Below are 14,327 nucleotides of genomic sequence, written 5' to 3'. Positions count from 1 at the left end.
AAAAATTCCCAAATATGAAATATACCCAAGTCAGCTGGGTTTTATAGAGATTTTAATTAATACAAATGAGGAATTAATGAAAAGGAGAGAGAGAGAAAAAGGAAATAATGAGAAAACGGCTAGACCAGCCAAGGCCAGCATGAGCCAGCCTAGGCTGAAAACCCTAAGAGAGAGATCAGTCAGTCTTTTATCAACTCACCACAAGATTTGTCCAAGCAAGATTCTAGTGTTCATATGACTGAGGAGAGACTCTAAATGAACACTCTAATGCAAATACCAACAACATGGAAATGGGTTTGAATCAAGAACACATGTGATACCCAGTGGAATCCCGTGTGGGCTATGGGAGAGGTGGTGGGAGGAGGGGGAGGGAAGAAAAGAAAATGATCTTTGTTTCCAATGAATAATGTTTGGAAATGACCAAATAAAAATTAAAAAAAAAAAAAAGATTCTAGTGTTCAGAGAGACACCAGTTCAGCTTTGGCCAGCTCAATCTCCAGAGAGAGTTCTCTGAGAGAATCCCTTGCTCTCAGCTTCTCATCTCCTTTTAAAGAGAATTTTCTCCTATGTCACCTCCCCTAAGTTCTCACATCCATCAATTACAGTAGACATTTTCCAAAGGACAGACCATTCTTAATTCACACCTGAGTAGACTAAACTTTTGAGTAAGTTCTCACCTCTTTGCCACTTGCAAGTTTACAAGTTGCCTGACCTTCATGGGTACTTGGCACCTTCCTAAAAATAGACTTAGCTTAAGGCTTTTGCTTTACTATAAGTATGGATTAAGTACTTTTCATTGTTTAGCAAGGAGTTTACAACTTTATATTCCCTTACAGTATGCTTAAGTATGGGTGGAGTAGAGTTCTCACATTCCTGATCTAAGTCCCTTCATTGTTTAAAATGGGGAATGGTCTAAATCAAATCTTATGAAGTAGGGTCTGAGAATTTTTAAGATTCACACACCCCTTCAATTTCCTTTATTTTCCTCTTGTTGCTAAAGCTAGGTTTTCTAGTACAATATTAAATAATAGTGGTGATAATGAACATCCTTGCTTCACAAACCCTGCTCTTACTGGGAAGGCTTCTAATTTTATCCCCATTGTAGATACTTGTTGCTGGTTTTAGATAGATACTACTTATCATTGTAAGGAATGGCCAAAATTTATTACTATGCTTTCTAGTATTTTTAATAGAAATAGATATTGTATTTTGTCAAAGGCTTTTTCTGAATCTATTGTGATAATCATCTGATTTCTGTTAGTTTGGTTATTGATATGGTCAATTATTCTGGTAATTTTCCTAATATTAAACCAGCTCTGTATTCCTGATGTAAAGCCCACGTGGTCATAGTAAATGATTCTTGTGATATATTGCTTTAGTCTCTCCTAATATTTTATTTAAAATTTTTGCCTCTAGGGGGCAGCTGGGTAGCTCAGTGGATTGAGAGCCAGGCCCAGAGTTTGGAGATCCTGGGTTCAAATGTGGCCTCAGACACTTCCCAGCTGTGTGACCCTGGGCAAGTCATTTGATCCCCATTGCCTAGCCCTTACCAACCCTTCTGCCTTTATCAGCACTATATTTGTGCCATAAAAAGAATTTGGTAGGATTTCTCCTTCGCCAATTTCCCCAAAGAGTTTATATAGCATTAGGATTAATTGTTTAAATATTTGATAGAATTCACCTGTGAATCCGTCTGACCCTGAGGATTTTTTCTCAAGGAGTTCATTGATGGGGTGTTCAATTTTTTTTTTCTGAGATGGGAAATATTCTATTTCCTGTATTGACTACAAGATGGAAGATAAGGGTTTAAAAAAAATCCTCTGCTCCAAGGCAGAAGGGTGGTATGGGCTAGGCAATGGGGATCAAGTGACTTGCCCAGGGTCACATAGCTAGGAAGTGCATGTGGTCATACTTGAACCTAGGATCTTCCATCTCTAGGCCTGGCTCTCAATCCCCTGAGCTATCCGACTGACCCCCCCCTCCCCCCCCTCTTAATCTGGATGATTTGTATTTTTGTAAATATCATTTCTTAGATTGTTAGGTTTATTGGCATATAATTGGGCAAAATAGCTCCTAATGATTGTTTTAATTTCCTCTTTGGTGATGAATTTACCCTTTTCGCTTTTGAGACTGGTGATTGTATTTTCTTCTTTCCTTTTTTAAAATCAATTTAAGCAATGCCTTATTTTATTTGTTTTTGCAAAGATCCAACTCCTGGGTTTATTTGTTGGTTCAGTGGTTCTCTTAACTTTAAATTTTATTAATTTCTCCTTGAATGGTTAGGGTTTTTAATTGAGGATTTTTAATTTGCCTTTTTTCTAGTTTTTTCATTTTTATGACCTGAAATGTCCTTGATTTTCTTTTTCCTCTATCTTATTGATGTAAGCATTTAGAAATAGAAAATTTCCCCTAAGATTGCTTTGGCTGTATTCTATAAATTTTGATGTGTTATCTACTCATTGTCATTCTCTTGAATGGAATTATTGATTGTTTTTTATAATTTTTTCTTTGACCCACCCCTTTTTTAGTATTAGATTGTTTAGTTTCCAATTAATTTTTTATTTATCTTTCCATGGATTCTTATCAATTATAATTTTTATCACATTATGAAAAGGATGCATTTATTATTACTGCTTTTTTTGCATTTGGTTGTGAAGTTTTTATACTCTAATGCATCATTATTTTTTGTATAGGTGCCTGGTACTGCTGAAAAGAAGGTATATTCCTTTCTAGTCCTCTTCAATTTTTTCCAGAGATCTGTTAGATCTAACTTTTGTAAAATTTCATTCACTCTTTTACTTCTTACTTATTTTTTGTTTTGATGTATCTAGATCTGAGAGGGGAAAGTTGAGGTCCCTCACAAGTATAGTTTTACTGTCTATTTCCTCCTGAAGCTCATATAATTTCTTTAATAATTTGAAGACTATACCATTTGGTGTATATATGTTTCAGTACACTGTAGTCCCTTACTTTTACTCTCTATGTATGTGTCTCCCTGCCTCAAATGTGTTTCTTGTAAATAACATATGCTAGGATTCTAGTTTTTAATCTACTCTGCTATCCATGTTCTGTTTTATGGGTAAGTTCATCTTGTTCACATTCACAGTTAGGATTACTAACCATGCATTCCCTTCCATCTTATTTTCCCCTTTTGATCCTGCTCTTTCTGTCTCCTTTACTGTCCTTCCTCACAGTGTTTTACCTTTAATCACCCTTTTTTTTCCTCCCCCTCCTCATTTCTTATTCCCTTCCTACTCCTCTATCGGATAAGATAGGATTCTGCACCCAAATGAGTGTAGTTGTTATTCCTCTCTGAGCCAAATCCAATGAGAGTAAGGTTTTAGCATTGCCTGTCACCACTCTTATCCTCCCCTCCACTATAATAGGTTTTTTACACCTCTTTAGGTGAGATAATTTTCTCTATTCCATCTTTCTTCCCTTTTCTTTCAGTGCAATCTTCTTTTTCACCCCTTGATTTTATTTTTTTGCATATCATATCATTTTAATTAACTTACTCTCATACCTTCTAACTTCTCTAATAACTGATAAAAATTTTAAGTTACAAATCTTGTCTTTCTATATAGGAACATATATACAGGGTCATACAACTAGGAAGTATCTGAGGTCAGATTTGAACCCAGGACCCCCATCTCTGAGCCTGGCTCTCAATCCACTGATCCACCTAGCTGCCCCCTCCATAATAATTTTATATGATTAGGTTTTTGGTTTTGATGTTTGCTCATTTTCCTAGCCCTTTTCTCAAATTTTATTTTTATCTTAAATGTGGGTTCTGTTCTCAAGGTAGCAGGGACACTTTTTATATCTTCGGGTTTTTTTTCTTGTTGTTAACGTTACCTCCAATTCTGGGTTTTGACAAGTTTCATTTCTTTCAAGGTGGTATGAGGGCCTGTGGGTTGAGAGCTCTGAAAGTCACCTTCCACTGCTGATTCAGTCTTCACCAGGGACTGCTGCTGGCTTTCAAGGCTCAAAGCACTATGTATGAGCTGCCTTGTGCTGGAGCTCAGGGCTTGGGCATGGGCTCTAGGCCTTCCCTTTGGTTGGTACCAGCTAAGCACGCTGCCAAGTGCCTTGTGCTAGACTTTGAAGCCTCATTTCAGGCTTGTGCTAGGGCTTGGAACTTTAAGTAGTGTGTCTCATTGGGGTGTGCCTCTGTTGGCTTAGGCAGGGTCTTGGGATCTGGAAGTTGTCTTGGACCCAGGTTCAGAAGCTGGATCAGTAGGTGTGGGAGGTAAAAGTGGAGTTGTTGTTGGCTTGCACCAATACTCCTTAGCGTTGCTTTCTGCAGATTGTGCTCCCGTTGGACCCCAGTGAACCAGACCCTTTCTGCCTGCCTTTCAAGTTGTTTTGCAGGAAATGTGCTTCACTCCATCCACTTAATGGTTCTGTCTCTCCATTATTTGTTTTGAAGCTTTATTTTAAGGTTAGTTGGAGAGTGTTCTCAGAGAGGTTCAAGATTTCTATATCTCTGCCATCTTGGCTTTATCAGATTTGTGATTTCAAAGTATAGTTACTCCTCTGAGGAAACTTCTTCATCCAAAGTAGATCAGCAACTCTTCTCCAGCCAACAGTCTTAGAGAATTGCCTGGACTAAGCACTATGGATCATAAAATGCAATAAAAATATCTTTACTGGGATAGTTTTTTTAAAGATAGAATTCATAATTTAAATAAAATGCTACTTCACATTAGTATTCACCACAGCAAATGAGAACACTGCTTAGGTTTGCTTTTCAGGACAATTATTAAAAGTTCCACAATATTTTTCATGAAAGATTCATTGAACATTTCTGCATTGTGACTTTTATGAGCTTTTTATCCCTTAATAGATGGTCAATTTTTAATGAAGATGTTATGCACAGCTAAGAAATAGGTATACTCCTTTCTATTACCATTCAGTAGTGTCCAGAAGTCTAGCAAATCTGAATTTTCTACAATTTTATTATCGTCCTTCATTTCTTTTTATACTAAGATTTATCTAGGTCTGAAAATGGTAAAATAAGATCCCTCACTATTTTAGTTTTATTATTTTTCCCTATAATTAATTTGAATTTTCCATTAAGAGTTTAGATGGTATGACATTTGGTACTCTTATATTTAGTACTGATATTAATTCATTTTCTATGGTACTTACAAGTAGACTGTAGTTTCACTTTTTTCTCTTTTAATTTAGGTCTATTTTTGCTCTTGCTTTGTCTGATATCTTGATTTCTGCTCTTGCATTTTTACTTCAGCTGAAGCATAATAGATTCTGCTCCAATCACTTATTTTCACTTTGTATTTTTCAAATGTGTTTATAGTAAACAACGTATTGTTGGATTCTGGTTTCTAACAGGTTCTTCTATCCTTTTGGTGGGTGAGTTCATCCAATTCACATTCACAGTTATGATTTCTAATGTATGCTTCCTTCCCTCCTATTCTGTCATACTTTTCTTTCTCCTTTTTCACTGTCCCTTTTTAAACGTTTGTTTTGCTTCTGCTTAATCCTTCCTTTGATTTACCCTCCCTCTTATTTTTTCCCTTTTGTCCTTAACCCTTTTCTCTATTTTTTTTTTGGTTGGGTGAGATGTATTTCTTAATTGTGTGTGTGTGTATTTTTTCCCTCCTTTGACAAATTTAGGTGAGAGTGAGGTTCATGTGTCACCCACTTTCTCCCACTACCCCTTTAGACTTGTACTCTCTATTTATGTGAGATAATTTTCCTTATTCTTCCTCTACCTTCCCCTGTAGTATAGTTCTATTCCCCTCTCATTTTGTTCTTTAAGATCATGAAGACATAACAGAGCCAATCTCAGGCCTTATCTACTTAGACTTCTTCTATGACCCTTGATGATGAAAGAGTTCTGAGGGGTTATGTGAATCAACTCCTATAAGAATATAAGACAGTTTGACTATCCTTTGTGATAGCTCATGTATGTTTACCTTTGTATGCTTCTCTTGACTACTGGATTGGTATAACAGAATTTTTATTCAGCTCTAGTTTTTTCATCAAGAATGTTTGGGCCTCAGACACTTCTTAGTTGGGGAACCCTGGGCAAATTCTTTGGGGGCAGCTGGGTGGCTCAGTGGATTGAGAACCAGGTCTAGATAAAGGAGATCATAGGTTCAAATGTGGCCTCAGACACGTCTTAGCTGTGTGACCCTGGGCAAGTCACTTAATCCCCATTGCCTAGCCCTTACCGCTCTTCTGCTTTGAAATCAATATACAGTATTGATTCTAAGACAGAAGATAAGGGGTTTTTTGTTTTATTTTTAAAGAATATTTGACAGTTCTATTTTATTAAAGATTCATTTTTTTTCCCCATCATAGGAAGATTATATTCATTTTTTTCTGGGTAAATTATTCTTGATTATAAGCCTAGATTATTATGTTCTAGAATGTCATATTGCAAGCTCTCTTTTTCTTTGAAGTGATAACTGCTAAATCTTGTGTGATCTTGACTATAGAACCTTGGTATTTGAATTATTCCTAATTGTTTAAACATTTTTTCTTTGACCTGGGAATTCTGGGTTCTGGCTATAATATTCTACATACTTTTCCCTCTTTCAGTCATGACCAGTGAATTCTTTCAATTTCTACTTTGCTTTTTGGTTTTAAGAGATTTGAGCAATAATCTTTAGTGATTAAAAAAAATATGATTTTTAGGTTCTCTTTTTTTGGTCATGACTTTTAGGTAGTGCATCAATTTCTTAAATAATCTCTCCCCAGTTTTTTCCAGGTCAGTTGTTTTTATTCTGAGAAACTTCATATTTTCAGTATTTAGACTTCATTTTATAATTTCTTATTGTCTCATAAGTCATTTGCTTTTATTTTGTCAAATCTAATTTTTAAGGAGTTATTTTTAATATAGTTTCCTCTTTATTTAATCTACCAATTCTCCTTTCATTTATTCCATAGACTTTACTTCTTTTCCAATATATTTCCTTTACCACTCTCAGAATTTGTTTTGTTTTGTTTTTTAACTCTTACTTTCCTTCTTAGAATCAAAACTGTATATTAGTTCTAAGGCAGAAGAGTGATATGGCCTAGGAAATGGAGGTTAAGTGACTTCCCTAGGGTCATATAGCTAGGAAGTATATGAGGTCATATTTTAACCCAGGACCTCCTATCTCTATGCCTGGCTCTCAATCCACTGAGTCATCTTGCTGCACCCTCTCAATAGTTGTAAAAATCATTTGTAAGTCTTTTCTTAATCTCTTGATCAAATTCTTCTAGGAATTCTTATAGAACTTTTATCCAAAATGCATTTTTCTTTGAGACTTTGATCAATTAATGTTTTGTCATTTTTTATTTCTTTTTAATCTTGAGCTTTAATGTCACCATAACTTACTTTGGATTTTTTGCTTATTTGTTCATTCTTCTGTCTAACTTCTTGACTTTGGACTTCCTGTTAACTACTGGACTCTCCTTACTTTTAGGAGGAATGTCAGACCTAAACTTGTGTCTTTTTAAGGTCCTTTTGCTGTTTTCACAGAACCAAAATCAAAACCCATAGCCCACATCCAATACCATGAATTTAGGAACCAACCAGGCTTTAATGAGGAAAATAGCAAAAGGTGGAGACTCCCCAAAGGAACAAAAGGACAGAGCTTATATAGGTTTGAATTTAGGCCAATGGTGAATTGGGTATGAAGCACCTCAGAATTGGACAGAGCTGTTCCAGGGGGATTGTGGGGTGTGATCTCTTGTAACCCCCTCAATAGATGGGGTTGCCCTTACTGCTTCAGCAGTTAGGAAGGCCCCAGGCAGATTGGGGAAGGAGTGGGGCAGATAGGGTCAGGGGCAACAGAGGAACTGCAGACAAAATGAAATTGTTCTAGCTTTCTGTGCTAACCATTCTAACATTTATATAGTATTTACTATGTGACAGATGCTATGCTAAACACTTTATGATTCTTATTTCATTTGATCATCACAACAACCCTGGGAGGTAGTTGCTGTCATTATCCCTATTTTACAGATGACAAAAACCGAGGCAGACAGAAGTTAAATGAATTACCCAGGGTCACACGACTAGTTAAGCATATGTTTCACATAGTTAAGCGTATGAGACTGGATTTGAACTCAGGTCTTCCTGACTGACTCCAATCCCAGAGCCTGCATTCATTTTGTCACTTAACATCTTAAGTGGATGTCACTTCCCACTTATGTCTTGTTGATGGTGAAATCCCGTTAAAACTTAATGTAAGAGCACCTGGGCGGCTCAATGGGTATAGAGCCAGGCCTGAAGACAGGAAGTCCTGGGTTCTAATTTGACCTCATACTCTTTTTAGCTCGGTGACCCTAATTAGGTCCCTTAACCCCTATTGCCTAGTCCATACCATTTTTCTGCCTTAGAACTAATACCTGGTATTGATCGTAAGACAGAAAGTAAGGGTTAAAAAAAAACACTCAGCATGTTTGTTTATTTTTTTGTATTTGAAAGCACAGGAGAGACGGTAGATAAAAAGAAATTGAAAAGAAGCAAAAACAAAAAGGAGAGCAAGAGAGATTCCATAACCACAGAAGCCTTGACAGTGAACACAGCCTTGCAGCCAGAATCTCTTTCCAGAAGACAAAAGAAAAGTACTGTTAGCTTCTTCAAAAAGCTTAAGGAAGAGGTTCTTTGTGACCCTTCCGAGGACTCCACTGAGACTGCATCTACTCCTGAAGTCTCTGCAACTGTTTCCCCCACTCCGTTGCTAAAGAAGGGCAAAAGAGACCCAGTGGAAGTGGTTGAGTTTCAGAGCTGGAATAAAAAGAAGAAAACGGAACTAGAACCTCCCAAAGATGAGGACACAAAGGTAATAACTATCTCTCTTTTGTTTTGTTTTTTAATCCTCCCCTTCTGACTTAAAATTGATACTGATTCCAAGGCAGAAGGCGCCATAAGAGCTAGGCAATTGGGGTTAAGTAGAGTCACACTGTTAGGATGTGTCTAAGGTCACATTAGAACCCAGGACTTCCTATCTCTAGACCTGGCTGTCTGTCCACTGAGCCACCCAGCTGCCCCAGAAATATCTCTTTATATCTAATGAATACAGTTCACTGAACCCTGTTGCACTTGGTGATGACTTTTTTTTTTGAGCTCTAAATTGTGCTACTCATTTATTTTTCTCTTGACAGTAGTACTATTGAGTATGTAAAACATCGTTTGCAGGAATGCATTTTGTACAATTGCTGACTATCCATTAAAAGCATCACCATCAAAAACAAACAAACAAGACTTTTTACCTTTATAATATTGATGAAGCACTGGTATTTTGCCCTTTAAATTTGATTTTGGGGGGAGTTGATGCCACATACAGGAAAAAGTGGTAACTGTGTAGAAGGTATCTTTTTTTTTTTTTAAACCCTTACCTTCTGTCTTGGAGTCAATACTGTGCATTGACTCCAAGGCAGAAGAGTGGTAAGGGCTAGGAAATGAGGGTCAAGTGACTAGCTCAGGGTCACATAGCTGGGAAGTGTCTGAGGCCAGATTTGAACCCAGGACCTCCCATCTCTAGGGCTGGCTCTCAATCCACTGAGCCACCCAGCTGCCCCCAGAAGGTAGGCTTTTTGAGGACAGAAATGGTTTCATTTTTGTCTTTTATCACAAGAGACTAATGCAGTGCCTGGGGAATAAAGGTTTAATAAATACTTGCTGACTGATTTACCCTAAACTCAAAAATCTAATGACCTTTTCTCAAAGTCTTTGTTGATTTCTAGCCGTGGTTGACACTTGTCAGCGACTCTGTCCTTTGAGTATTCTCTCCTTTCTGCCTTCTCACAACTGATCTCTTGGTTTTCTTATGCCTGTCTGGCTACTCTTTCTTTTCCCCTGAAAGATTCTCCTCATTGTAGAGAAACCCCAAGGCCCTCTGGGCTCCTCTCCTTTATATAAACTCTTTCTTGGTGATCCATTAACTCTCTTGAGCGCTGCTGGCATTTCTTTACAGCCCTCATCTCTTTTGAGTTCCAGGCTGTCCGTCCCCCAACTTCAGCACTGCCTGGTGGGTAGTGCCACTTGTATGTCCTATGAATATCCTGAATCCAGCATTCCCAAACCAAACTTATCTTTTTCAGACTTCCTTTTTCTTTCATGGCTCTCCCGTTCTCTCAATCATCACTCAGTCTTAGAACCCAGGAGTCATCCTTGACTCTTGAATCTAACCTCCCTCCCCTTGGATTATGATGTCCATAATGTGTCTCTGATCTGTCTTCTCTCCACTCCCATCAGAGTCTTCCTAGCTTCTTATTCTCTCTCATCTGGATTTCCTGTCTCTAGTCCCTCCCTCCACTTAGCTGCCAAGCTGATATGTGGAGAGCCCAGGCCTGACCCTGTTACCTCAAGGATTTCTAGCAGCTTCCTATTGTCTCTAATATAAAACAGACACTCCTCTGCTTGGTATTTCAAACCCTTCCCAATCTAGCTTCTGATTATCTGTCTTTCTAGGCTGATATATCTATTTCTCCCCTTTACACACTCTAGGATCCATCCTCCGTGGTCTCCTGTGTCTCTCACAAACATTCCATTGCCTGCTTTCTTCTCACATTTGTACAGGCTGTTTCCCAGCATTGAATTGCTTTCCCTCTTCCTCTTGACATCTCTGACTTCTTTCAAGAGGCCTTTCAGGATTCTTTCAAGACCCCTCCACCCCATTATTTTGTATATATTATTTACTTATCTACATACATGATGTCTTCCCCTTTAGTAAATAGGAACTGTATCAGTCACTTTTGTGACTGGCACATAGTAGACATTGCAGAAATACTTGTTAGTTTATTTCTGAGCTTTGGCCTGTTAGTATATTAAAGGCTTGTTAGATATATATAGAGAGATTATATAGAGCAGAAGAAAACAGTGATCATTGATTTGGAGTTAATGAGAATGTATGCTACTCTCTCAGTTGTTTGTTACATATTTTAAAAATGGACCTTGTTTCCTGCCTTCCAGGAGTCTCATAATCTAATATTGAGATAGGGTAGACTAACATGTAATTAACAGAAATACATAACTATAAATAGTCTCTGACTTAAAAACACCTACTTCCCTTCCCAGAGATTTTAAACTGAGGGTTTCTGCCTGCAACACAGGCAGTAGCCAAATTATAAACAGGCTTATAGACTTCATCTTCTTCAAAGAACCCATATACATATAGTATTACATTTCCAACCACATACATTTTGAACTCTTTTCACAAGGACTGTATAATAATATGATCCAGAGGTCCATCTATAGTAACCTACGCATGGCACATTGGCCCTGGTTTCTAATCTAATCCCAGCTACACAAAACTGAAAGCATTCTAGACTCAGGTGCTTGACTTCAAATCCTAGCTCTGTTACCAGGTCCCCAGGACAAGTTATCTCATCTCCCTGAGTGTCATTTTGCTCATCTTTAAATAAGTAGAGCACAGGTGGAAATTGAAACCAGGTATTTCTTGCTTCAAGGCTGGCTCCTTTCCCATGCATGACACCACATTATCTCTACATACTTTAAAAGATTACATCAGGCCCACACTATACTAGCATTAGGGTAATTAAGTTACTAACACACAAGAGCTTTCTAAATGTCATCTCTTGTACACTGTTGCAATCCTACTAATTTTTCAAACTTCAGGTATGATCTCTGACCTACTCCCTGATCAGTTTGCTTTTGTAATTATAGTGAAGACTGCCCCCACTTAAAAATGGATTGATTCCAAAAGTTTGTTTTATAAGTTATTTGTTTTGGCATTCTACTAGAATTTTCCCTTGTTACAAAGAGCATGAATAGATAGAGCAAATCTAATCATTAACCATATTTTTCAGCTAATAGTACCACAGATTTAGAACTTGAAGAGGAATGAGAGGTTATTTTCTCCAATCCCCTCCTTTCACAAATAGAAACTGAATTCCAGAGATGTTAAACATTGTTAGGGGGAGATGTTTTCTGGACACCCCTCTGACATCAGGCCTGGGCTCTGCATTGATTGGTATGCTCTTTCTGTGTTCCATTTTGAATATAATTTCCCCTGGGAATAATCTTTTTTTTTTTTTAACCAGTTCTATTCATTGTATTTTTTGCTTTTAATTTTGTTATTTGAATTTCAGAATTTCTGTTTTGGTGTTTAATTGATGACTTTTAATGTCTTGGTCTCATTTTTTTAGTTCTATGCTTATTTTATTGAACTATATACTCTCTTGGTGACTTGGTGACTCCCTCTTCATACCCTAATACATTACATCCTTTTCTCTCTCAAAGAAGTTGTTTAGAGATACAATTGTTTCCCTAAGAACTTTGGCCGCATCCTAAAAATTTTGGTGTGCTATCTCATTGTTACCATCTTTAATGAAATTATTGATTATTTGTATTTTTATGATTATTTATGATTGACTCACCCATTCTTTAAGATTGTTATTTTATCTCCAATTAATTTTCAATCTTTGCCTCTTTCTTTGAATGTAATTTTTATTTTGTTATGATCCATAAAAGATGCACCTAATATTTCTACCTCTGCATTTGTTTGCAAGAATTTTATTCTTTAACTCAGTTTTTGTAAAGGTGCACACACTGCTGAGCAATAGATGTATTCCATTTTAGTCTTGTTCAATAATCTTCAGAGGCCTAGACCAAGTATTTTAAGTGATGGTTACATTCCCTCGCCATTACACAAAAGGCTGTTTAACACATAGTGTATGTAGGTGAATAGTACTTATAGTACCAGCCTAAATTATAGGTAATAAGAACAAGAAGCCATGCAAAGTAGAAGGGACTTTGTAGTCATACTTTTGTATTAAAACAAGTAATCAGTTACAACAAACAAACATGTATTCTCTCAAAGTTCCATAAAAGGTTAAATAGAGGGTAGATGGGAGAGTTTGGTGTCATCAGTCTGCTAACAGATGTTTACTGACTGCATCTTATGTAAAGTGTAAAACATGGTCCCAGGCTTTAATGAGTTTATAATTTAGTTGTAGTGATTATGGAGGGTGTGCCCTGTTATGCTCCTTTGGACTTTTCTATCACATTTCCAAAAATCTCATTATCTTGTAAGATTATATCATCCCTGGTACCCATACCTTACCAGAACCCTCTGCCTTATTGACAGAAGAGCTAAAAGCTCCTCCTGAAACTTCCATTAAGGGGGCAGCTTGGTGGCTCAGTGGATTGAGAGTCAGACCTGAGACAGGAGGTCCTAGGTTCAAATCTGATCTCTGACACTTCCCAGCTGTGTGACCCTGGGCAAGTCACTTGACCCCCATTGCCTAGCCCTTACCACTCTTCTGCCTTGGAGCCAATATACAGTATTGGCTCCAAGACAGAAGGTAAAGGTTTATTAAAAACATACAAACAAAAAAAAAAAACTTCCATTAAGGAGGGTGCCCAAGCCAGACATCTCTTCTGACTGCTTTCCTTTGAATTTTCTCATCTTGCCACTGTGGTGGCCTTCCTGTACCCTCCTGCCCCCTTTTCAGCTTCCCTTTGTGTGTTATCTTCCCTAGTAGACTGTAATCTCTTTTGAGAACAGGGACTGCCTCTCTTTTTTGTATTTCTCTCTCCACCACATGGCACATAGTAGGCACTTAATAAATGTTTATCAACTGACAACACATGCACACACACACACAGAGCTCCCTGTATTTATAACTAATGAAAGGTTTTCTAGTTCAACTTCCTTAGGAGATGGAGGAATACTTTCTCTAGGTCAAATAGGAATTACTCAATGATGGTATTAGTATGATATTATGCAACCTTAGATTAATGGGCAGGGCCTTTTAGTGAAATATTTAGCCATTAGGTTTCTCTTGCATCACCACCAACAATATTGGAAATACTTTGGGCCATTAAGCAACTTTCAGCTGGTAGAGCTGTTATTGTTCAGTGATTACTGATTACTTGGTGTTGTAATAATTATTTAGTTCTGTAACAACTATTTTACAATATGTGGAAGAAGGCATATTTTCCATAGGATTTTGGAGTTCTCCAAGTTATGTGAGTGAGCCCTTTTTAATGAGATTAGGTATGCAACTAGTAGCAATGCAATGATCCAGAACTATTCGGAGGGACATATAAGAAAGAACACTATCCACATCCAGAGGAAGAACTGTGGGAAAAGAAATACAGAAGAAAAACAACTGCTTGATCACATGGGCCGATGGGGATATGACTGGTGATGTAGACTCTAAATAATCACTCTAGTGCAAATATTAATAATATGGAAATAGGTCCTGATTAATGACACCCAGTGGAATTGTGCTTCAGATATAGGTAGGGGGTGGGGAGAGGGGAGGGAAAGAACATGAGTCTTGTAACCATGGAAAAATATTCTAAATCATCTAATTAAATAAAATTTTCAAAAAAAGAA

General features: G+C 37.3%; 1 protein-coding gene across 1 annotated transcript in view; it reads left to right on the top strand.

Moving 5' to 3' along the window:
• Nucleotides 1-14,327, top strand: part of C2H1orf131 (chromosome 2 C1orf131 homolog) — a 32,614-nt gene that overhangs the window by 5,337 nt on the left and 12,950 nt on the right. The window contains exon 2 of the mRNA XM_001379190.5: nt 8,449-8,801. Coding sequence (XP_001379227.2) covers nt 8,449-8,801 — 353 coding nt within the window. The remainder of the gene's footprint in view (nt 1-8,448; nt 8,802-14,327) is intronic.

Source organism: Monodelphis domestica, chromosome 2, assembly GCF_027887165.1.
Source record: "Monodelphis domestica isolate mMonDom1 chromosome 2, mMonDom1.pri, whole genome shotgun sequence".
Taxonomy (NCBI): Eukaryota; Metazoa; Chordata; class Mammalia; order Didelphimorphia; family Didelphidae; genus Monodelphis; species Monodelphis domestica.
Note: the sequence above shows the minus strand (reverse complement) of the source record. Positions and strands in the feature narration are given on the sequence as shown.